The sequence below is a fragment of the Nomascus leucogenys genome, chromosome 11 (assembly GCF_006542625.1).
Source record: "Nomascus leucogenys isolate Asia chromosome 11, Asia_NLE_v1, whole genome shotgun sequence".
Classification (NCBI taxonomy): Eukaryota; Metazoa; Chordata; class Mammalia; order Primates; family Hylobatidae; genus Nomascus; species Nomascus leucogenys.
In genome coordinates this window covers 94,121,778-94,146,901 of record NC_044391.1, presented here as the reverse complement: position 1 = coordinate 94,146,901, position 25,124 = coordinate 94,121,778, and the positions used below count along the sequence as shown (strand labels likewise).

At 38.1% G+C, this 25,124-nt stretch overlaps 1 protein-coding gene across 1 annotated transcript in view; it reads left to right on the top strand.

Moving 5' to 3' along the window:
* SPATA16 (spermatogenesis associated 16) overlaps positions 1–25,124 on the top strand; it is a 254,547-nt gene that overhangs the window by 111,738 nt on the left and 117,685 nt on the right. Inside the window, exon 4 of the mRNA XM_030823120.1 lies at positions 13,788–13,877. Within this exon, the coding sequence (XP_030678980.1) occupies positions 13,788–13,877 (90 nt within the window). The remainder of the gene's footprint in view (positions 1–13,787; positions 13,878–25,124) is intronic.

The window sequence follows — 25,124 nt, the reverse complement described above, 5'->3', positions numbered from 1 at the left end:
TAATAATTAAGCTTAGTAGTATGATGTAGCAGAATACAAGGTCAACATAAAAATCAATTATGTTTCTACAAATTAGCAATGAACAATAAGAATTGAAATTTAAAAATCATTGCCAATTATAAGAGCAACAAAAAATGTCAAATGTTTGGAATAAATCTAATGAAGTTTGTGTAAGATTTTCACGCTGAAAACTACAAAATATTGATGAAAGAAATTAAATAAAGCCTTAATTATGGAGAAAAGTGCTATATTTATTGATCAGATGACTCAATATTATTAAGATGTCAATAGATCTTAAAGTTTTCTATAGACTTATCAAAATCCCAGCAGACATTTTAGCAATTAACAGGCTACTTTCTAAAACATAAACAGAAAAGTACAGAATTTCAATAAGTCCAAACAATGTTAGGGGGGGAAAAAAAGAACAAAGTTGGGAGGACTTAAACTACCTGATTTAAAGATTTATTATAAATCTATAGTAGTCAAAACTGTTATAATGGCATAGGACAGACAAATAAATCACCAGAACAGAATATTCCATTCTGAAATTGACTCGCACAGATATGGTTAATTGATTTTTGATAATCATGTTCAAGGTTATTCAATAGAGAAAGAACAGTCTTTACAATGAGTGGTGCTGGGAAAATTGTAGATTTATAAGCAAAATAAAATGTCTTTATCTTTACTTCACACCATAAATAAATTCGACTCCAATAGTTTATAACTGTTAAAACTATCAAACTTTTTGAAGAAAATATGAAAGAAATTCTTTGTCACCTTAGATTAAGCAAAGTTTTCTTAAATAGTATATTTTAAAGGTATAAACTATAAAGGAAAAACAGTCGATAAGTTGGACATCATCAAAAATCTTCTGCTCTTCAAAAGAAGCTATTGAGAATATTAAAAGACAAGCCACAGACTCAGAGAAAAATATTTGCAGTATATGTATCTTACAAAGAATTTGCATCCAGAGCACATAAAGGACTCTTACAACACAATAATAAGGAAACAAACTGCCCAGTTTTTTTAAATGGCAAAAGATTAACAAGAACTTCACAAAAGAATATATACAAATGGCCAATAATCACATGAAAAGATCCTCAACATCTTTAGTTACTAGGGAAATGCAAACTAAAGCCACAATGAGATACCATCTACACCTATCACAGTCGCTAAAACTTTATTTTATTATTATTATTATTACTATACTTTAAGTTTTAGGGTACATGTGCACAATGTGCAGGTTTGTTACATATGTATCCATGTGCCATGTTGGTGTGCTGCACCCATTAACTCATCATTTAGCATTAGGTATATCTCCTAATGCTGTCCCTCCCCCCTCCCCCCACCCCACAACAGTCCCCGGAGTGTGATGTTCCCCTTCCTGTGTCCATGTGTTCTCATTGTTCAATTCCCACCTATGAGTGAGAACATGCAGTGTTTGGTTTTTTGTCCTTGCGATAGTTTACTGAGAATGATGGTTTCCAGTTTCATCCATGTCCCTACAAAGGACATGAACTCATCATTTTTATGGCTACATACTATTCCATGGTGTATATGTGCCACATTTTCTTAATCCAGTCTATCGTTGTTGGACATTTGGGTTGGTTCCAAGTCTTTGCTATTGTGAATAGTGCCACAATAAACATACGTGTGCATGTGTCTTTATAGCAGCATGATTTATAATCCTTTGGGTATATACCCAGTAATGGGATGGCTGGGTCAAATGGTATTTCTAGTTCTAGATCCCTGAGGAATCGTCACACTGACTTGCACAATGGTTGAACTGGTTTACAGTCCCACCAACAGTGTAAAAGTGTTCCTATTTCTCCACATCCTCTCCAGCACCTGTTGTTGCCTGACTTTTTAATGATGGCCATTTTAACTGGTGTGAGATGATATCTCATTGTGGTTTTTATTTCTCTGATGGCCAGTGATGATAAGCATTTTTTCATGTGTTTTTTGGCTGCATAAATGTCTTCTTTTGAGAAGTGTCTGTTCATGTCCTTCGCCCACTTTTTGATGGGGTTCTTTGGTTTTTTCTTGTAAATTTGTTGGAGTTCATTGTAGATTCTGGATATTAGCCCTTTGTCAGATGAGTAGGTTGCAAAAATTTTCTCCTATTTTGTAGGTTGCCTGTTCACTCTGATGGTAGTTTCTTTTGCTGTGCAGAAGCTCTTTAGTTTAATTAGATCCCATTTGTCAATTTCAGCATTTGTTGCCATTGCTTTTGGTGTTTTAGACATGAAGTCCTTGCCCATGTCTATGTCCTGAATGGTATTGCCTAGGTTTTCTTCTAGGGTTTTTATGGTTTTAGGTCTAACATGTAAGTCTTTAATCCATCTTGAATTAATTTTTGTATAAGGTATAAGGAAGGGATCCAGTTTCAGCTTTCTACATATGGCTAGCCAGTTTTCCCAGCACCATTTATTAAATAGGGAATCCTTATCCCATTGCTTGTTTTTGTCAGGTTTGTCAAAGATCAGATAGTTGTAGATATGTGGCATTATTTCTGAGGGCTCTCTTCTGTACCATTGATCTATGTCTCTGTTTTGGTACCAATACCATGCTGTTTTGGTTACTGTAGCCTTGTAGTATAGTTTGAAGTCAGGTAGTGTGATGCCTCCAGCTTTGTTCTTTTGGCTCAGGATTGACTTGGTGATGCAGGCTCTTTTTTGGTTCCGTATGAACTTTAAAGTAGTATTTTCCAATTCTGTGAAGAAAGTCATTGGTAGCTTGATGGGGATGGCATTGAATCTATAAATTACCTTGGGCAGTATGGCCATTTTCATGATATTGATTCTTCCAACCCATGAGCATGGAATGTGCTTCCATTTGTTTGTATCCTCTTTTATTTCATTGAGCAGTGGTTTGTAGTTCTCCTTGAAAAGGTCCTTCACGTCCCTTGTAAGTTGGATTCCTAGGTATTTTATTCTCTTTGAAGCAATTGTGAATGGGAGTTCACTCATGATTTGGCTCTCTGTCTGTGATTGGTGTACAAGAATGCTTGTACACCATTGATTTTGTATCCTGAGACTTTGCTGAAGTTGCTTATCAGTTTAAGGAGATTTTGGGCTGAGATGATGGGGTTTTCCAGATATACAATCATGTCATCTGCAAACAGGGACAATTTTACTTCCTCTTTTCCTAATTGAATACCCTTTATTTCCTTCTCCTTCCTGATTGCCCTGGCCAGAACTTTCAACACTATGTCGAATAGGAGTGGTGAGAGAGGGCATCTGTCTTGTGCCAGTTTTCAAAGGGAATGCTTCCAGTTTTTGCCCATTCAGTATGATATTGGCTGTGGGTTTGTCCTAGATAGCTCTTATTATTTTGAGATATGTCCCGTCAATACCTAATTTATTGAGGTTTTTTAGCATGAAGGGTTGTTGAATTTTGTCAAAGGCCTTTTCTGCATCTATTGAGATAATCATGTGGTTTTTGTCTTTGGTTCTGTTTATATGCTGGATTACATTTATTGATTTGCGTATGTCGAACCAGCCTTGCATCCCAGGGATGAAGCCCACTTGATCATGGTGGATAAGCTTTTTGATGTGCTGCTGGATTCGGTTTGCCAGTATTTTATTGAGGATTTTTGCATCAATGTTCATCAAGGATATTGGTCTAAAATTCTCTTTTTTGGTTGTGTCTCTGCCAGGCTTTGGTATCAGGATGATGCTGGCCTCATAAAATGTGTTAGCGAGGATTCCCTCTTTTTCTATTGATTGCAATAGTTTCAGGTGCCAGTTCCTCCTTGTATCTCTGGTAGAATTCGGCTGTGAATCCATCAGGTCCTAGACTCTTTTTGGTTAGTAAGCTATTGATTATTGCCACAATTTCAGAGCCTGTTATTGGTCTATTCAGAGATTCAACTTCTTCCTGGTTTAGTCTAGGGAGGGTGTATTTGTCGAGAAATTTATCTATTTCTTCTAGATTTTCTAGTTTATTTGAGTGGAGGTGTTTGTAGTATTCTCTGATGGTAGATTGTATTTCTGTGGGATCAGTGGTGATATCTCCTTTATCATTTTTTATTGCGTCTATTTGATTCTTCTCGCTTTTCTTCTTTATTAGTCTCGCTAGCAGTCTATCAATTTTGATGATCTTTTCAAAAAACCAGCTCCTGGATTCATCAATTTTTTGAAGGGTTTTTTGTGTCTCTATTTCCTTCAGTTCTGCTCTGATTTTAGTTATTTCTTGCCTTCTGCTAGCTTTTGAATGTGTTTGCTCTTGCTTTTCTAGTTCTTTTAATTGTGATGTTAGGGTGTCAATTTTGGATCTTTCCTGCTTTCCCTTGTGAGCATTTAGTGCTATAAATTTCCCTCTACACACTGCTTTGAATGTGTCCCAGAGATTCTGGTATGTTGTGTCTTTGTTCTCATTGGTTTCAAAGAACATCTTTATTTCTGCCTTCATTTCGTTATGTACCCAGCAGTCATTCAGGAGCAGGTTGTTCAGTTTCCATGTAGTTGAGTGGTGTTGAGTGAGTTTCTTAATCCTGAGTTCTAATTTGATTGCACTGTGGTCTGAGAGATAGTTTGTTATAATTTCTGTTATTTTACATTTGCTGAGGAGTGCTTTACTTCCAACTATGTGGTCAATTTTGGAGTAGGTGTGGTGTGGTGCTGAAAAAAATGTATATTCTGTTGATTTGGGGTGGAGAGTTCCGTAGATGTCTATTAGGTCCGCTTGCTGCAGAGCTGAGTTCAATTCCTGGATATCCTTGTTAACTTTCTGTCTCGTTGATCTGTCTAATGTTGACAGTAGGGTGTTAAAATCTCCCATTATTATTGTGTGGGAGTCTAAGTCTCTTTGTAGGTCATTCAGGACTTGCTCTATGAATCTGGGTGCTCCTGTATTGGGTGTATATATATTTAGGATAGTTAGCTCTTCTTGTTGAACTGAACCCTTTACCATTATGTAATGGCCTTCTTTGTCTCTTTTGATCTTTGTTGGTTTAAAGTCTATTTTATCAGAGACTAGGATTGCAACCCCTGCCTTTTTTTGTTTTCCATTTGCTTGGTAGATCTTCCTCCATCCCTTTATTTTGAGTCTATGTGTGTCTCTGCACATGAGATGGGTTTCCTGAATACAGCACACTGATGGGTCTTGAATCCTTATCCAATTTGCCAATCTGTGTCTTTTAATTGGAGCATTTAGCCCATTTACATTTAAGGTTAATATTGTTATGTGTGAATTTGATCCTGTCATTATGATGTTAGCTGGTTATTTTGCTCGTTAGTTGATGCAGTTTCTTCCTAGCCTTGATGGTCTTTACAATTTGGCATGTTTTTGCAGTGGCTGGTACCGGTTGTTCCTTTCCATGTTTAGTGCTTCCTTCAGGAGCTCTTTTAGGGCAGGCCTGGTGGTGACAAAATCACTCAGCATTTGCTTGTCTGTAAAGTATTTTATTTCTCCTTCACTTATGAAGCTTAGTTTGGTTGGATATGAAATTCTGGGTTGAAAATTCTTTTCTTTAAGAATGTTGAATATCGGCCCCCACTCTCTTCTGGCTTGTAGAGTTTCTGCTGAGAGATCCACTGTTAGTCTGATGGGCTTCCCTTTGTGGGTAACCCGACCTTTCTCTCTGGCCGCCCTTAACATTTTTTCCTTCATTTCAACTTTGGTGAATCTGACAATTATGTGTCTTGGGGTTGCTCTTCTCAAGGAGTATCTTTGTGGCATTCTCTGTATTTCCTGAATCTGAATGTTGGCCTGCCTTGCTAGACTGGGGAAGTTCTCCTGGATAATATCTTGCAGAGTGTTTTCCAACTTGGTTCCATTCTCCCCGTCACTCTCAGGTACACCAATCAGACGTAGGTTTGGTCTTTTCACATAGTCCCATATTTCTTGGAGGCTTTGTTCATTTCATTTTATTTTTTTTTTCTCTAAACTTCCCTTCTCGCTTCATTTCATCTTCCATCACTGATACCCTTTCTTCCAGTTGATCACATCAGCTACTGAGGCTTCTGTATTCTTCACGTAGTTCTCGAAACTTGGCTTTTAGCTCCACCAGCTCCTTTAAGCACTTCTCTGCATTGGTCATTTTAGTTATACATTCATCTAATTTTTTTTCAAAGTTTTTTTAACTTCTTTGCCATTGGTTTGAATTTCCTCCTGTAGCTCGGAGTAGTTTGATCGTCTGAAGCCTTCTTCTGTCAACTCATCAAAGTCATTCTCCATCCAGCTTTGTTCCATTGCTGGTGAGGAACTGCGTTCCTTTGGAGGAGGAGAGGTGCTCTGCTTTTTAGAGTTTCCAGTTTTTCTGCTCTGTTTTCTCCCCATCTTTGTAGTTTTTTCTACCTTTGGTCTTTGATGATGGTGATGTACAGATGGGTTTTTGGTGTGGGTGTCCTTTCTGTTTGTTAGTTTTCCTTCTAACAGACAGGACCCTCAGCTGCAGGTCTGTTGGAGATTGCTAGAGGTGCACTCCAGACCCTGTTTGCCTGGGTGTCAGCAGCGGTGGCTGCAGAACAGCAGATTTTTGTGAACCGCAAATTCAGCTGTCTGATCATTCCTCTGGAAGTTTTGTCTCAGAGGAGTACCTGGCCAAGCGAGGTGTCAGTCTGTCCCTACTGGGGGGTGCCTCCCAGTTAAGCTGCTTGGGGATCAGGAACCCACTTTAGGAGGCAGTCTGCCCGTTCTCAGATCTCCAGCTGCATGCTAGGAGAACCACTACTCTCTTCAAAGCTGTCTGACAGGGACATTTAAGTCTGCAGAGGTTACTGCTGACTTTTTGTTTGTGCCCTGACCCAGAAGTGGGGCCTACAGAGGCAGGCAGGCCTCCTTGAGCTGTGGTGGGCTCCACCCAGTTCGAGCTTCCTGGCTGCTTTGTTTACCTAAGCAAGCCTGGGCAATGGTGGGTGACCCTCCCCCAGCCTGGCTGCCGCCTTGCAGTTTGATCTCAGACTGCTGTGCTAGCAATCAGCGAGACTCCGTGGGCGTAGGACCCTCCGAGCCAGGTGCAGGACACAATCTCCTGGTGTGCCATTTTCCAAGCCCGTTTGCAGTATTAGGGTGGGAGTGACCCAATTTTTCAGGTGCCGTCTGTCACCCCTTTCTTTGACTAGGAAAGGGAACTCCCTGACCCCTTGTGCTTCCCGAGTGAGGCAGTGCCTCACCCTGCTTTGGCTAGGCTCGTGCACAGTGTGCTAAACCAACTGTCCCGCACCCACTGTTTGGCACTCCCTAGTGAGATGAACCTGGTACCTCAGATGGAAATGCAGAAATCACCAGTCTTCTGCATCACTCACACTGGGAGCTGTAGACCGGAGCTGTTCCTATTTGGCCATCTTGGCTCCACCCCCCTAAAACACACGCATACATGCTGATCATACCAGTTCTGGCGAGGATGCAAAGCAACTGGAACTTTCATGCATTGCTGGAGAGAATGCAGGATAGTACAACTGCTTTGGAAAGACATTTAGGAGTTTCTTACAAAGTTGAGCATATGCTTAGAATAGGACCCAGTATTCTCACTCCCCCGTATTTTACCATAAGAAATGAAAGTTTGTATCAAAAGATTTGTATATGAATGTTTACAGCAACAGAAACAACAGAGTGTTCATCAGTTGGTGAATGAATAAACAAATTGTAGAAACTGCTAATAGTTAAGCAGTAAAAGGAAGCAAACTATTGATAACATACAATAATATGGATGAATCTCAAAACCATTATTCTAAGTGAAAGAAGCCTTACGCATAGGCTATATACTATATTATTCCATTTAAGTGATATTCTAGAGAAGGTAAAACTATAAAGTTGGAAAATAGATCAGTGGTTGCCAGAAACTGGGCATAAGGGAAGCAAATTGATTAAAAAGTAAAATGAGAGAACTGTTTAGCACGGTTGTAAATTTCTGTATCTCTATTGTGTTGATGGCTATGTATTTGTCGAAACAGACCAAACTATATGCTTTTAAAAAGTGAATACTACTGTATATAAATTATAACTCAATAAAAGTGACAAATAAAAATATGTTAGAAAATTTTAACTTTCTGAAAAGTATTATAGAACATGAATATAAACAATGAGAATATTGCCTTTAAAAACAAGCTGGGTTTAAAATGGTAATAATCATCATTAAAATTTACTTCTCAAAAGATTTCCCAAGGAATTTGAATGAAGTAAAGGTGTCTAGAAGTTTTATTTAAATCATTAAAAATTTAATGTTATCTCCAGTGGTTTCAGACTAACAATACCTTAGAAATAAATATATTATTTCTCCTACATGCCATTAAAATATTTTCAACACTGAACCATTTATTAATTTTGATATATATCAGAAGAAGAAATTGTACAAGATATTCTCTATTTACATTGAAATAAAATGGGAAATTAACAGTAAAAGTTATAAGAAAAAAATACCCTTTTGAAATTGAACAATGCTGTCCTAAATAATTCTTTAAAGAGGAATTAAAATCTATAATTAGAGACTAGGAGAAACAACTATAATGAGAATAAAATATGCTCTATCATTCTTAAGGGTATGGTCAAAGCTAAAATTAGTTTAAAAATTCAAACCTCTAAATGCTTTCTCTAAAAAGAAAACATAAATTTTCTATATGTCAAGAATAAGAGAAATAATTAAAATAAATTTCAGAGAGGACAAATATTGATTAATAAGTATAAAAACAGAAGTGAATAAATCAAAAAATAAAAAAGTAGAATTAATAGCTAAACCTAATATCAATTTGATTGAAAAGACAAAATATAAAACCTCTAGCAACTTAATTTTAGTATACTATTTCATAAAAATCATAGCATTATTTTTTAAATGAATTTTTATATTTGTTCATTTCTTATCCTGGATGTAGTTTTATTTTATTATTCACTTTCTCAATCCTTGGCTTTAATATTCTGTATTAATTTTGATACTTTTTTGAATCATTAATTAACCTAATTCATCAATACAAAAGATCAAAGGAAAGTCCACAAGATCATTTTGATAGATTCAAAGAATATTTTAAAAAATTATTTACTTCTGGTAACTCTTGGAAAATAACACATAGAATGATTTTTTTTCTTAAATTGATCAATAATAATAATTATCAATGAAATATTGAAACACTCTTAGCTCCCCTTACTTATCTAAATTCTTTTTCTAAAAAATTTAGCCTATGTAGTAAGAGAAAAAAATGGTTATAAGTATTGAAAAGCAGTAACCAAACATCATTATTTGCAGATGATGTAAATAAAATTAAATTATTGTGATATTAAGTTATAAGGATACAAAATAAATATTTTTAAAAATACACATTTAAATGCTATGCTATCAATAAGAGTTTGGAAAATATAATAGAAAAAAATCCCATACCTATTGTGCATACATGTAGTGTTTCTCAAACCTTAATGTGCATACAGATCAACTAAGAATCTCGTTAAAATGTGATTCAGCAGGTTTGAGGTAGGAATCAAGATTTCACATTTTTAGTAAGCTCCCAGGTGCTGATGCTGATTATACTCATAGTAATATATTTATATATATTTATTCTATACATTTTATATAATTCTTAAGCTTTAAAATTCTACATGAGAATATATATGCAAATATGTATGTGTATATACATAGATATGTGAATATACACATATTGACATATATTCTCATGCAGAATTTTCAAACTTAAGAATTAACAAGAAATTAGTAAAACTTCTATTTTTTAAAAAAATGTTAAAATATTACAAGAAATTAGTAAAACTTCTATTAAAAAAACTTTAAAATATTACTGGGAGACACAAAAGAATATTTGAATAAAGAAGAGAAATGCCACATTCCTGGATGGGAAGACAATAATATAAAAATGTCTATTCTTCCTAAATTTTAATCTAATGTCTTTAGTTTAATACCAATAAAAGTTACCAAATGATCTTTTTGTAGCTGGAAGAAATAAAAATGATAAAGTTCAACAGGAAGAATAAATATGCCATATTAACTAACAAATATATTCACAAAGAAGACATTAGGCAGTTGTTTCCCTTCTGGAAATTAAAATCTATTATAAAATAAAGATAATTAGAGCATTTTCTGTCACAGAATTAGGCAGATCAAAAGCATGGGCTACAAAGCCCAGCCATAGACCCCAAGTGTGCATATGAACTTAGTGTATAATAAAGGTGGCATATCAAATCACAAGAGAAGGATGGATTATTTATCAAGCGAATTGGGAAACCTGAGATAATTACCAAAATAGACTTATATTCCAGCCTCACCACTGTACAAATTTAGGGCTTAATAAAATAAGCACACACACATACACACACACACACACACACACACACACACACAAGCATCAAATCATGTGAACTTTAATATAAAAGATAAATTTTAAAGTATTCACAAATAGAAATCATAAAAAGCACAAGATTTACCACAGATAAGAAATTTGTTTTAAAAATAAACTTTCATCTATTGTAATATATATTATTTTACAGGATCCCATTGTTTTAGAATGGGGTGAATCAATGGAGTAGGCAATCATTGCCCATTACTAACTCCTTTTCTTCTGACAAAAATTCAATGACGTCTATCATTTAGCTAGTCTCTAACATGGTTCTTGTTTTTTACCAAAAGCCCTATCAGCATAGCTAAATCAGAGTTTTTTCCTCTGTGATAAAATCAAACCAATCAGCTCTGAGATTGCTCTCTGATTACAATTGTGGTTTTTTTTTCACTGTAACTGCAGTGAGATTGTCCATTTCGGTCACAGGCTGCCTCCTGCAGCTTTCCAAATGGCATCAAATGACAAATGATTAAGAACTTTTCAAAAGACAGATCATCATTTCCCCTACAAGTTGCACACGACATAAAATATATCTTTAAAAGGGTACGTCATTTTAGAAAGCATCGATAAATTAATAAAAGTATAAAAGCTAGGCTTTACAACTGCCACTAGCATTTCCTTGCCAAATATCTAACAGGGGCGTACGATAAGCACACAGTGAATGCTGCAATAATTATAAAAGTCAAAAATAATAAATTGCCAAATAAAATATTTCATCTCAAATTACCAAATATTCTTTTATAATTACACTTTCAGGGTAGAGACTGGGTCTGGGTCTTCCCTTGGTCCCTCTTATGAAGCCACGAATCATGTGGTTTAGGGCAGAGTGCTGTTATGATTAAAAGAACCTAGTCCGTCTAGCAATAGTGATTTCTAAACTCATGTCCTCTACTTGCATTTCTTCAACACCATACAGAGGACTTATAATTACAAGCAATTTTTTAAAAATTCCAATCTTTTTATAAATCACACTGTAATGGTTCCAATAGTGTCAACCTCACCAGCCCTCACTACTCACAAAAGTCTCTGCCTACATCCAAAGCAACTCTGATGCCTTCTCTTCTCTCTCCTCTCTCTCTTTTGATAAGCTCTTTCTTCACTACCCCTCCTTCCCAGCACACCTCATCCTTGTCTCCAATCTAATCTACTTTTGTCAGAAGAACTCGTCTGACAGAGCAAGATTCTTGGAGAATAGCTCAGCAAAGCAAAAACATTACATCATAGGCAAAAAGATGCCAAAGGCTGGAAACATCCATTCAGTAAGGATTTTGTCCCCTCAAATTTGCAGATGCTAACTAAACATGCATGAGTGAATAAGCGAATAAAGTAATAGGGAGTACACCTCATAGACCTGTGGATGAAATAAATAAATAAATAAAAAGTAATAGGGAAGAATTACCTGTCCTGTGGAAGAAAATTGTCAGAATCAGAAAACCCAGTCCCTGGGCAAAGCTCTGCCCTCAGCTACTCTGACTTACCTTTACAAAATTGCTTCTATAGGGACAAAATATATAAACATGATTTTCAAACATTCTCTTTTTCTGAAGTAATAAATATTCATGGTAAATATTAGTATTATAGTTTTGTCTTGATGTTAAATGAACCCTTGTGATTGTTTTAACATTTCCAACATTTTAATCAGAACACACCAAAACAAACGATCTGTGTTCTTGAGGGATTAATGTATTCATTTGCAAAAATCCTTGTCATAGAGTACAGTAAAACCTCATTAACTCAGACCCTTCTAATTCAGAAATCACCATAGGAAAGGCAGTGTGGTATAATACAATGCTCTGTGGCTAGACATGGAGAACCAATAAACTTGAGACAGCTCTTTAACTAGTTATGCATGATTTTAGAAAGTTCCCTCTTCTACTTTCTGCTCATTTGTTTTCGAAGTGAGCTAAGTTACACAGTCGATCCATCTCATCATCATATGATTCTATGATTATCCATAGGCCAGATAGATTTTTTTCTGCTTTTTTCTTTTTATATTTAGTATTTCTGGGAATGGAATTATTTTTGTCTGCATGTTTTTAATGTGGAATACCTGAAGAGCCCTGAGAGGTCACACAAGTTTCCTAAATTTGTGCAATTATGATTATGTGCATTTTTCTGGACAGAGGTTCAGACTTTTTATCTGGTTCCCGAAAGCGCTGTATACCTCTTAAAAAAAGGTTAAGAACCACTTACTTTAATAATGAACTAATTCCAAGTGATTCCCATCAACTTGTAAAAACAGGCTCACAAAATGTTGCTTAATAATCATGCGTTGGTTCTGTAACACTCTGTAGCCCACATTGATAAATACAGTAGAAGCTACATTTCGAACTTTCACTAATGGCTGGGTCCCCAGTTGGTGATAGGGTATGAACTGCATCCAGCTAGTTGACCCTGTTATATCAAACACCTTGAGCAATACCTACCCATAATAGGCTGTCAATGAAGCAAGGAAGAGAAAGGTCTACCCCTTTATCTCTAGGAGAAGAAGGCAGCTAGGGAGATCATTTCACATCTAGGTTTGGATTGAGATTCCAGAACCCTCTGAGATAATGGAAGAGTCAGCAGGTAAGGACAGTTAGTTCATCTTATCCACAAGTCAAGTCTTGTCATTTCAGTCAAGAAAAAGCAGACATCCAAAGTGAGGAAAGGCCTTAACAAAACAGTCAAGACCAAGACTAGATCCCTTAACCAACGGTACATGTCTTCTCTTACACCCAGCTGGGAGAAGACACAGAACCTAATTATGGAATTCAAATGAACATGCTACCCAAATTCCAGTTCCTCTTTTTTTTTTTTGAGAAAAAGTCTCGCTCTTGTCGCCCAGGCTGGAGTGCAGTGGCACGATCTCACTGCAACCTCTGCCTCCCGGGTTCAAGTGATTCTCCTGCTTCAGCCTCCCGAGTAGCTGAGATTACAGGCACCTGCCACCATACCTGGCTAATTTTTGTATTTTTTAGTAGAGACGGGGTTTCACCATGTTGGCCAGGCTGTTCTTGAACTCCTGACCTCAGGTGATCCGCCCACCTCAGCCTCCCAAAGTGCTGGGATTACAGGCGTGAGCCACCGCACCCAGCCTCCAGTTCCTTTTTTATTTTAACTGAAATTCAGCAACTAACAACCTCTTTCTTCATTAAAAGTAGACATACCATAAATAACCTGCTTTTTCACTGATTTATTAAAATAAAAATTCATTTAAAAACAAATAAAATAGCACCATGTCTTATATGTAACATAAGTTGAATTCAAATTCTTTGCCATTGTCATATCTGTAAAAATATCCAGTCCCATCAATAAAATTTCTTTGATAATGCAAACTTAACTAGTTTTTCAATAATGCTTGTTTATTTGTCTTAACTGCCAATTACGGGGGGGAAGGGCTCCTTTCACTAGTATCTTCAAAAACACGTAGTATATAAAACTGAATGCCTGTGATTTCATTCCAACACACTTGTGGTAGTTGTCTTTTAAAACCCAAATAACATTTGCATTTCTTTTACCTTTTTACAGAAGCATTGTTTTAAACCCAGCCTATTTCCGGAATCATCTTCGTCAAGCGACAGTGTTTAGATGCCTGGAGAGGTATTCAGAGGCTGCCCGGTATGTTTGTTTTAACTTTTGTGAGGATTTATTTCAAGTTAAATTATTCTCAAATTCTGGTAATAGCACAACAGAACTCTCCATTTCTCTCATGGAATATGATTTTATCCAAATTATTGTCTATCAACGTCAAACCAGCAATGATTGACTATCTTTCTCTTTAATTAAAGCTATTCCATGTTCATAGCTCTTAACAAAATTCAAACTTTCCAGCCATGAGGTCACTGACAATGATGGAAAAACTTGCATAAAGTAATGGAAATGCGCTTGACCTCTTGCTCTCGGGATGTTCTGGTCCAGATTTTAATGATACATTTCTATAACTATCTTGAGCACTGGAGAGGAAATCCAATCACGTGAAAAGGATCCTAGAAACCCATTTCTGGAGCAGATGGCATCAGTTAAATAACACTAAGGTTGTTAGAGATGTCCCAAAGTATTTTTTTCTTGGACCCCAATGTATTTTCTTAAAAACCTAGTGAAGCTTCCCCTAATATTTGCATCCCAGAACTTAGACTGTGGCAAAGAATTGGGAGAGTTGTGCAACAGCCTCAATGCTACCGAATTCCTTCTCGCCTGTGACAATCCAGGCTTTTTTCCTTCTTATTTCCTAATGTAGAGGTGCCTGCTATTTCTTCCTTACCCACTTTACCACCCCAGGGATCTAGCAGGAAAATATGGTTGGTTTCTAGATTTACTCCAAGCACAACTTCTAAGGATAAATCTGCAGGAATCGAGATGGAGTGCCTAGGTTGCAGGTGACTACTGTCCAGAAAATTTTTAAATAATACTATCTTTGACATTGTAAGCAAGAGTTTGAGTGTATAATAAAATGGCTTCATAAAATTGACACTATGTCACGCCTGTAATCCCAGCACTTTGGGAGGCCAAGGCAGGTGGATCACCTGAGGTCGGGAGTTTGAGACCAGCCTGACCAACATGGAGAAACCCTGTCTCTACTGAAAACACAAAAAAATTAGCCCGGCATGGTGGTACATGCCTGTAATCCCAGCTACTCGGGAGGTTGAGCTAGGAGAATCGCTTGAACCCGGAGGTGTAGGTGGCGGTGAGCCGAGATCGCGCAGTTGCACTCCAGCCTGGGCAACAAGAGCGAAACTCCATCTCAAAAAAAAAATTGACACTGTGAGGTTTACATGAATTCCATGTTTGTAAGATGTTCCCAGGAGTTGCCTGAACTCAATTAAATAGATATGGAAAGCAGAGTTCATCTCAATTACTCTCACTTTGCAGTCAAACAACCAATATGCCACAACATCTTTTTATCTGTGTGAAGGTCCACTTTGAACAGTTTTTAAAAGGTCTTTATCACTCTCTTTTTTGCATATTTCCTCCTCTGCTATTTCTCCAATGTGTTTTATCTAAGGTACTCACATATTACTTCTTCCTACTTTTTATTTACTCCACTGAAATGTCTCTGTGGCTCACTTTCTGACCACACATGTTTCCTAGCAGTATGATTGAGAGAGAATCTAAGAGATGATAATAAGTGTCCTTCTGTTTCACATTTAAATAAACAGGTTTTAATAAACGTCACTAGCTACAAATGAAGCTAGTAAGTTCAGCATTAGCAGGTAACAGCCATCTGCAAAATAGCCTCCATTAAGAGGTGGTTTCTTAATACATCTTGAATCCAATTGAAAGATCAGTAGAAGACTAGATACAATTTCAGAACTAGATTTCAACTAGTAAAAGAATGCTAGTGGTGTGCTTATACAGACTCTAAAGATCAAATTGTTAAATATTCAGGAATTTGGAGTGAGCTAGTTGCTAAACTGTAGGAGAAATTAGCAATGCTGGGAGAAGCTACACTGTTGAAATTGCAAATGCTACAAATCCAGGCTTTTTTTTTACTTTTGGGAGAGCCAGGTTACCAGCACACCATTGGCTATAACATAATTGTATCAAGCCTGTTGGAGCCAAAGTAGTGACATAAATTTTTCATGGATCCCAAAACAAACAACAAGAACTTAAAAATTTGGAATTTGTCAATATTCACCCTGTGAAATTGGCACAGAATATTCCACTGCCCTTGTCATGTATACTGAATTAGGTGTATCTGCGGTGAAATAGGCATATCTGCTTAATATCATTTGATGGCTCACCTGATAATGCTTCTTGAGAAAATTCCTGATAATTCTTGGTTATGCTGGTGTGGAGTTTCTATGGAGAAGCAGTACAATTACTGTCAGGTACAAGTATTTTTCATCTTGGTTTATTTAGCAATTATAGCCCTCAATATACAGTATAAGGTCATTCCCCCCAGAGAAAGGATGCTATGAACTGTGAACGTAAATATAGTAGTGTGTCTTAGCAGCTAGATTTCTAATGTAAATCAACATATATAAAGCAATATATACAGCTTTTTTGTTTGTTTTTTGAGACAGTCTTTTTCTGCTGCCAAGGCTGGAGTACAGTGGCACAATCTCAGCGCTCACTGTAACCTCCACCTCTCAGTTTCAAGCAATTCTCCTGCCTCAGCCTCCTGAGTAGCTGGGTCTGCAGGCACACACCACCACAACCAGCTAATTTTTGTATTTTTAGTCTAGATGGGGTTTCACCATGTTGGCCAGGCTGGTCTCAAACTCCTGACCTCAGGTGATTGCTGGCATTGGCCTCACAAAGTGCTGGGATTACAGACATGAGACACTGCACCTGGCTTATAGCATTTATGTTTATCAGTCAATCTATTGGAGATTTGAGCAGTTTGATTCAGGCCTCTTACAAGTATTCTAAGTTAAAATTCACTGGTAAAGACAACACATCAAGGTTATTTCCTGTAGCATGCTACGCAGTCATGTTTCTTGGATTGAGAGGCACCTACCACATATGAAAAAAATGCCATTATTATGTGACTTAGGAGATTCTAAAACCATAATTCCAAAGGAAATGCATCAGCCCATATCTTATCCAAGATAAGGGTATATATAACCAGTCCCTGGAAATTAGGAATGTCTTAGGTTTTCTGAGCCTAACCACCTTCACCCATGAAGGGATTTCTAATAAATAGGCCAGAATGATTCCCAGAATAGCCTCATCTAAAAAGCCCAAACTCTCAACAAGAGAGGCTGGAGGAAATGCTACTCCCTGTGGTTGGAGGGAAGATATCAGGTTTACAATGGACAGATTCTTTTATTTTACAGGTCAATATCCTTTCAGTAGCATTCTACCAGAAGAAAGTGTAAGAATACATAAATTATAGAAATTGAACACAAATTGAGATATTTTATTATGGTTTAGGCTCCGCAGGGGTGCTAGTCACTTTGCGGAGATGGCTGGCACTGGTTAAATTGATGAAATCACATTTTCAGACCACAAACGAAGTTAAGATAGCTCTAACCCCCATTCCCAAGAACAAGCCACCTTGTGAAGCCTTAACTGAAATAGAAAGTTGCGAAGCTTTTTAACATCTTTCTGTTTCAATGCATACAAAAAATCTGTGTTGACATAGAATGAATGTCATCACTCAAATCTGCCTCTCCTCCCCCAACACTCATACTTACAAACACACACACACACACACACACACACACACACACACACACACACACCATTTGGGACTACCTTCATGAGAAGAAAATATTCAAAGACATAAAATCAAAGAAAAGCCAAGGCTGTTTTGTGAAGACAGCTAATGACTTTTGACAATATAGTATCGTGGTGTCTTTTATCTCTTTGTGCTCAATGACTAGCACAAGGTCTAAAATATGCCAAGCACCAGTTAGGGGATTGTGAATTAAATTAGCAGGTTTTTGAGTCTGTGGTAGTATGTGGTTGATAACCATTCAGCTATATCAATAAGATATTACATAAAATTCTTTGTAGAACCCTGATTGAAAGATAAATATGAGAACTGTGCTCATAGTAGTGAAGATTATGGGATAGCACGATGACTTCTAAATTGAAAATACATAGGCAAAAAACCATATAACATTGCACAGGGTCTTTATTTAAAACCACATTGGGTAAGAAGCAGCAAACAGAAGGTAAAACTAAAGAAAAAATGCAACAAAGTCTCTTTAATGCATCATTGATAAAGAATTTTCTGCCAGGTGCAGTGGCTCACACCTGTAATCCCAGCACTTTGGGAGGCAAAGGTGGGCAGATCACCTGAAGCCAAGAGTTCGAGAGCAGCCTGGCCAACATGGTGCAACCCCATCTCTACTAAAAATACAAAAATTAGCTGGGTGTGCTGGCAGGCACGTGTAATCCCAGCTACCTGGGAGGCTGAGGCTGGAGAATCGCTTGAACCCAGGAGGCAGAGGTTGCAGTGAGCGGAGATCGGGCCATTGCAGTCCAGCCTGGGTGACAAGAGCGAAACTCTGTCTCAAAAAAAAAAAAAGAAAAAAGAATTTTCTGTGTATTTCCACATGCATGGGCTAGATAAGGGATACAAAAACAGGAATAACACATTCAAATGCTTATAAAGCCCGGGCAGATGATGTATCAGACCATTTAAAAGATAAAATATGTTCTATGAACTACAGTGAGCTGGAGACCACTCACTAAAGTGACCATAAAATTAATCTTTCAAACTAGATACCTGTGATAGTGAAAGTGGACACTATTAAGAATTACGCCAGGAAAACAGGTATAAACCAGGACTTTCACAAGCACACCGGCCATATCATCACCCTACCACTGGCCCTTCCAAAGAGAGTGGTCACACTCAAGTCCAACTAATGTTGCTCTATGGGAGTGTAGGTTCAACTTGGTAGATTTTTTTTGAGTCTTCAAGAGATAGTATTAATATAACTTCAGGGCATTCCAATAAATTTGTTTACTTTTTAAAATATTTTCAACTTTCATTTTAGATTCATGGGATACATGTGCAGGTTTATTACATGAGTATATTGCATGACACTGAGGTTTGGGATACAAATGGCCCTGTTACCCAGGTAGTGAGCATAGTACCCAGTTGGTAGTTTTTCCACCCTTACTCCCCTCCCTCTCTCCCCGCTTCAGCAGTACCCAATGTTTATTGTTTCCATCTTTATGTCCATAAGTACCCAAAGTTTAGCTCCTACTTATAAGTGAGAACATGCAGTACTTGGTTTTCTATTCCTATGTTAATTTACACTTAGGATAATGGCCTCCAGCAGCATCCATGTTGCCGTAAAGAACATGGTTCCATTCTTTATATGGCTGGGTAGTAATCCATGATGTATATGTACCACATTTTCTTTATCCAATCCACTGGTGTTGGACACCAAGGTTAAGTCCATGTCTTTACTCTTGCAGATAGTGCTATAATGAACATACAAGTGTATGTGTCTTTTTGGTGGAACGGTTTGTTTTCCTTTGGGTATACACCAAGAAATGGGATTGCTGAGTTGAATGGTGGCTCTGTTTTAAGTTCTTTTGAGGCGGGAAATTAAAGAAAAACAAAATTAAAAAGAAAGAGAAATAAGCTTTCCTGTATTAGGCTGACTTGTCCCAGAGGCAGCAACAGGCACAGCCCAGACCCAGGAAAAGTCTTGATAATACTATCTAATGTGCTCTGGAGACTCTCCAGGGAGAAGAAAAACAAATTTTCCTTTGTTTTATGGAATGAGTTTATAGATTCCTGTTCTCTGTAACTAGTGACTTCAAGTATTCTGTTTTATTTAAGCAATAGAATGAAGGTCATGAGCCTCTGAGCAGGCCTGAGTTATAGCTACCTGGGTGCCATAGTGAGGGTCATGGGATAAGCCCGTGCCTAGGCAAACCAAGATAATGGACATCTGGGTTGCATAGCAACAGTCATGTGCAATCCTGAGTTATGAACCTGTTACAATTTGATTAACTGTCTTTGTCCTGCCTCTGTATCCCTGCTTTCAGGCCACTGTAAGCTTGCTTCAAGCTAGCCCACCCCCTTTTGTGACGTGTGTATAAAAGTCAAGTGCTGCCTTTGTTCTGGGCCCAGTCTTTGGATGTTGAGTCTGCTGGGTCTGAGTGCACTCAATAATAAAGATATCCTCCTGTATACACCCCAAGGTCTCTCTCTGGTCCTCCTGATTCCGCAACACTTTGAGAAGTCTCCAAACTGCTTTCAACAATGGCTGAACTAATTTACATTCCCACCAAGAGTGGATAAGCATTCTTTTTTCTCTGCAGCCTCACTAGCATCTATTATTTTTTGACTTTTTAGTAACAACCTTTCCAACTGATGTGAAATGGCATCTCATTGTGGTTTTGATTTGCATCTCTCTGATTATTAGCTATGTTGAGCATTTTTTTATATTTGTTAGCCATTTGTATGTCTTCCTTTGAGAAGTGTCTGTTCATGTTCTTTGCCTAATTTTTAATGGTTTTTAATTGTGGTTTGCTTGTTTTTTGCTTAAGTTCCTTATAGATTCTGGGTATTAGACCTTGTCAGATGCTTAATTGGCAAATATTTTCTCCCATTTTGTACATTGCCTGTTTACACTGCTGATGGTTTCTTTTGCTGTGCAGAATCTCTTTAGTTTAATTAGGCCCTACTTGCCAATTATTATGTTTTGAGGACACTGCCATAAACTCTTTGCCAAGGCCAATGTCTAGAATGGTAGGCATGTCCTAGGTTTTCTTCCAAGATTTTTATAGTTTGAGGTTTTATATTTAAATCTTTAATCCATCCTGAGTTCATTTTTGTGTATGGTGAAAGGTAGTGGTCCAGTTCCATTCTTCTGCATATGGCTAGCCAGCTGTCCTAGCATCATTTATTGAATATAAAGTCCTTTCCCCATTCCTTATTTTTGTTAATTTTGTCAAAGATCAGATGATGTTAGGGGTGCAGCTTTATTTCTGGATTCTCTATTCTGTTCTGTAGGTCTCTGTGTATGTTTTTGTACCAGTACTATGCTGCTTTGGTTACTGTAGCCTTATGGTATAGTCTGAAGTCAGGTAATGTGATGCTTCCAGCTTTGTTCTTTTTGCTTAGGATTACTTTGGCTATTTGGGCTCTTTCTTGATTTCATATGAATTTTAGAATATTTTTTCCAATATTGGAAAAATTGGAAAATGTGAAAAATGACATTGGTAGTTTGGTAGGAATAGTGTTGAATCTGTAGATTGCTTTGGGCAATATGGCCATTTTAATGATATTAATTCTGCAAATCCATTAGCCTGGCATGGTTTTCCATTTATTTGTGTCATCTATTATTTATCTCAGCAGTGTTTTATAGTTCTCCTTTCATCTCCTTAGTTAGCTGTGTTTCTAGGTATTTCATTTTTGTATGTGTGGTTATTGTAAATGAGACTGCATTCTTGATTTGACTCTCAGCTTGAATATTATTGGTGTATAAAAATGCCAGGCATGGTGACTCATGTCTGTAATCCCGGAATTTTAAGAAGCCAAAATGGGAGGATCACTCAAGGCCAGGAGTTTGAGACTAGCCTGGGCAACACAGCAAGACTCTGTTTCTAAAGAAAAAACAAACTTTTTTTTTAATTAGCTGGGCATGGTGGCACAGACGTGTAGTACTAGCTACTCAGCAGGCTAAGGCAGGAAGATCGCTTAAGCCCAGGAGTTCGAGGCTGGAGTGAACTACGATCATGCCACTGCACTCCATCCTAGAGTTCAGATGCTGTCTCCTAGTGAGACCCTGTCTCTAAAAATATCAATAAATAAATAAAAAGGAAAAAAAATGCTACTGATTTTTGTACACTTATTTTGTATCCCAAAATTTTACTGAAGTCATTTATCAGTTCTAGGAGCCTTTTGGCAGTCTTCTAGCATAGAATCATACTGTCTGTGAAAAGAGATAATCTGACTTCTTTTTTTCCGGTTTGTATGATTTTTATTTCTTTCTCTTGCCTAAGTTTGCCGGCTAGGACTTGCAGTACGATGTTGAATAAGAGCTGGCATACTTGTTTCTTCCTTTTCTTAAGGGGAATGCTTCCAGCTTTTGCCCATTTAGTAGGTTGCTGGCTGGTCTACGGCCATACCACCCTGAATGCACCCGATCTCATAAGTATGATGTTGGCTCCAGGTTTGTCATAGATGGCTTTTATTATTTTGAGGTATGTTTCTTCAATGCCTAGTTTGCTGAGGGTTTTTGTCATGAAGGGAATGTTGGATTTTATTGGAAGCTTTTTCTGTGTCTATTTAGATGATCATATGGTTTTTGTTTTTAATTCTGTTTATGTGATGAATCACATTTATTGATTCACGTATGTTGAATCAACCTTGCACCCCAGGAACGAAGCTTACTTTATTATGGTGAATTAACTTTGTGATGTGCTGCTGGATTCAGTTTGCCAGTATTTTGTTGATTTTGTGCCTGTAGTTTTCTTTTTTCGTTGTGTCTTTGCCAGATTTTGGTATCAGGATGATGCTGGTTTTGTAGAATAACTTAGAGAGAAGTCCCTCCTCCTTGATTTTTTTTTGGAATAGTCTTAGTAGTATTGGTACCAGCTCTTCTTTGTATATTTGGTAGAATTTGGGTGTGAATCCATCTGGTCCAGGTCTTTTTTTGGTTGATAGGTTTTTCATTACTGATTCAACTTTGGAACTCGATATTGGTCTGTCTAGGGGAGTTGGGTTTCGAGGATTCAGGTGCTGGCTGTAATAGGGAGGGAAAGCCTTGTCCTCAGGTCACTGGCTGAACTCTCAGGTAAGGGCAAGCAGAGTTGCTTAGGTGGTAGGAACCCAACGGAGATCACAGGCCTGTGGGGTAAGATTTTTGGAAGTACTTTGAGCCACCATTGAAATGCTCAGGCCGGGGCTGGGTGGGTGCACTGGAAGCCAGAAGACCCCAAGATCCGTTTGGGAAGGGGCACGGAGTCAAGCGAAAAGCAGTCTGGCTGTCTCTCTGCAAGGCAGTTGTGGCAAGCTAGAGGCACGAAAGTACTCAGGCTTTCTGTTCCCTCTCCAGCCTGGGGGCAGCAAGGGTAAGGACCACGGCAGCAGCAATGGCAGAGGGCCTGTCACTTACCTCTGGGAGCCCCACCACAAAAAAAAACAAAACAAAACAAAACAAAAAAAACACACACACAAGCCGCAACGTGCCAGAGTGGTCAGGCCAGGTGGGGCGGCTATGCTGGGAGCCCAAACCAGTGGGCCTTTTAACAGAGCAACATAGGGCAGGGGCTCGCAGGGAAAGCGGCGTGGCCTCCTCTCTGATGGAGTCATGCAAAAGAGCTCAGGCTCTTTGGTCCCTCCCAACCTGGGGGCAACAGAGGGGGGCACAATGGCCTTGGCAATCACGGTAGGTCTGTCTGTTATGTCCCAGAGAAACTCAGAGCTGCAACCAACCAGAGTGCTCAGGTGAGGCAGGAGAATAGGATCTGGAGGTAGGGAATCTACTGCAGATTCATGCTGAGTGTCAGAGGCTACTCCCTTTTCAACCCCTCCTTTTCCTCCGTGGCAGTCGAAAAATGAAAGTACCTCTGATTGGTCCCCTGCCACAACCAATCAGATTGGTCATGGGCCTACTCATCACTTGGAGTGGTTCCCTCCCACAACCAATCAGACTGGTCACGGAACTTTATTTGCATATAGTAAACCAAAGGGAAACGTCTAGAGGGTATTTAAGCCCCAGGAAATTCTGTAACTGAGGCTCTTGAGCCTCTTGCTCCAGCCGGCTCCTGCCCTGTGAAGTGTACTTTCGTTTACGATAAATCTCTGCTTTTGCTGCCTTGCTTTGTGTGTGCATTCTCTCTAATTCTTTGTTCAAAACACCAAGAACCTGGACAACGGCCTTTGACCAGTAACACAGGCAAGTGTGCACACTGGAGGCCCAGGCCGGTGGGCCTTGCCTGGCGAGCAGCAGCAGAGGTGGAGTCTGTAGTCTGCTCCTCAGCACTGCGGTTGCTGCATCTATCCTAAGGGCATGCGAAAGAGCCTAGCCTCCCCTGTTGGTGGGGCTACTGTAGCTGGCTCTAGGGTGCTCAGGGATCCAAGACCCATTGGGCTTCACATGGGCTTGAGTGGTGCCTCTGCACAGACCCCAGGCAGCTCTCTGTGTCTGTCTGGAGACCCTGGAGAGTCAATGGGGCTCTTCCATGGCCAGGACTGCAAAGGCCTGTGGTGGAATTGTGGATCCCCCACAAGCTATTATTCAATCACCCTTTCCCCCACGATATGGCAATTCCTCTGGCTCTGCACCAATCCCAGGTGGGTGGCTGTCCTGCTTTGCTCCTCTCTTTCGGGTCCTGTTGTGTATTGCTTCCTTGGTGAATTCCAACTTGGCCTCCTGGAGGATGCATTTGAAGAGCTTAGTGTTTTCTCTCCAGGAGCCGCAGGCTCTAGCCGCTTTTAGTCTGCCATCTTGAACCAGAACCCTCGATTTTTAAATATTGCCAGTTATTTCAGTTTTTTTAAAGTGCAGAATCATCTTAAGAAAGCTGAAGTGGTCTTATCTATGAAATGAATGAGGTCAGTAGAATCAATTTACCATATGACCAATTTGCAGAATTCATTAATTTTAAAGTTTGCTAAAAACTTATTTTAAGAGATAGTCTTATTGAATATATCTAATTGATATAGTACATTTTCCTATGTACATTTAGCAATTTTTTATTTTAGCAAAAATTGCTTTAAAAAGTTTAGCAATTTTTTTAATTTTAGAGAATTTTCAAAAGCTAAAGTCATGGAATGATTTATTCTCATTAACATGTTTTTCTTGTGTGTGTAGTTATGACTCTGTTGTTCTTTAATATATTCTATTACTATTCTTATGAATACAATTAAAATTTTAATTTGGAAGTTTAAAAATTTATACTGATTTATTTTTTAAATTTTAAGTCATTTTCTGTTGCTTCTAGACCCTTTGGCTAAGATCAAAGGAAAAAAGTAATTTCCTGTTTTTAATATTTTATTATTTTTAGAATTTTCCCCAGTTTTTGCAGAGTGATCAAATGTATCTATTTAATGAAATATATTTTAAACAAATAATATCATTTGCAAGAATTCATATTAATCAGACAATTGTAACAGCTCTCTGCTTTATCTCCTGAAACTAAAGAAGCCAAAATAGGGAAAATCAACAGTGAGCGCCTAGCACAATCTGAGCTGCGGATCCCACAGAGTGGAAGACTGAAGAACAGAGAGAAATGGAAGACCCCAGATCTCTGGAATCCTGGCTCCCTGCAAGTCCATCTAGTAGGATTGCTATAAATTGTCTAAAGAGTTAAAATAAACAAATTTTTGTAAATAAATATGCTTATGAATTTGACAAACTGGTCATTCGGCAAACTCATCAGCTGATAAATAACTAAGAGCCCATGGAAGGCTGAGGGCCACAGCATGGGATCTGCAACCTGGAT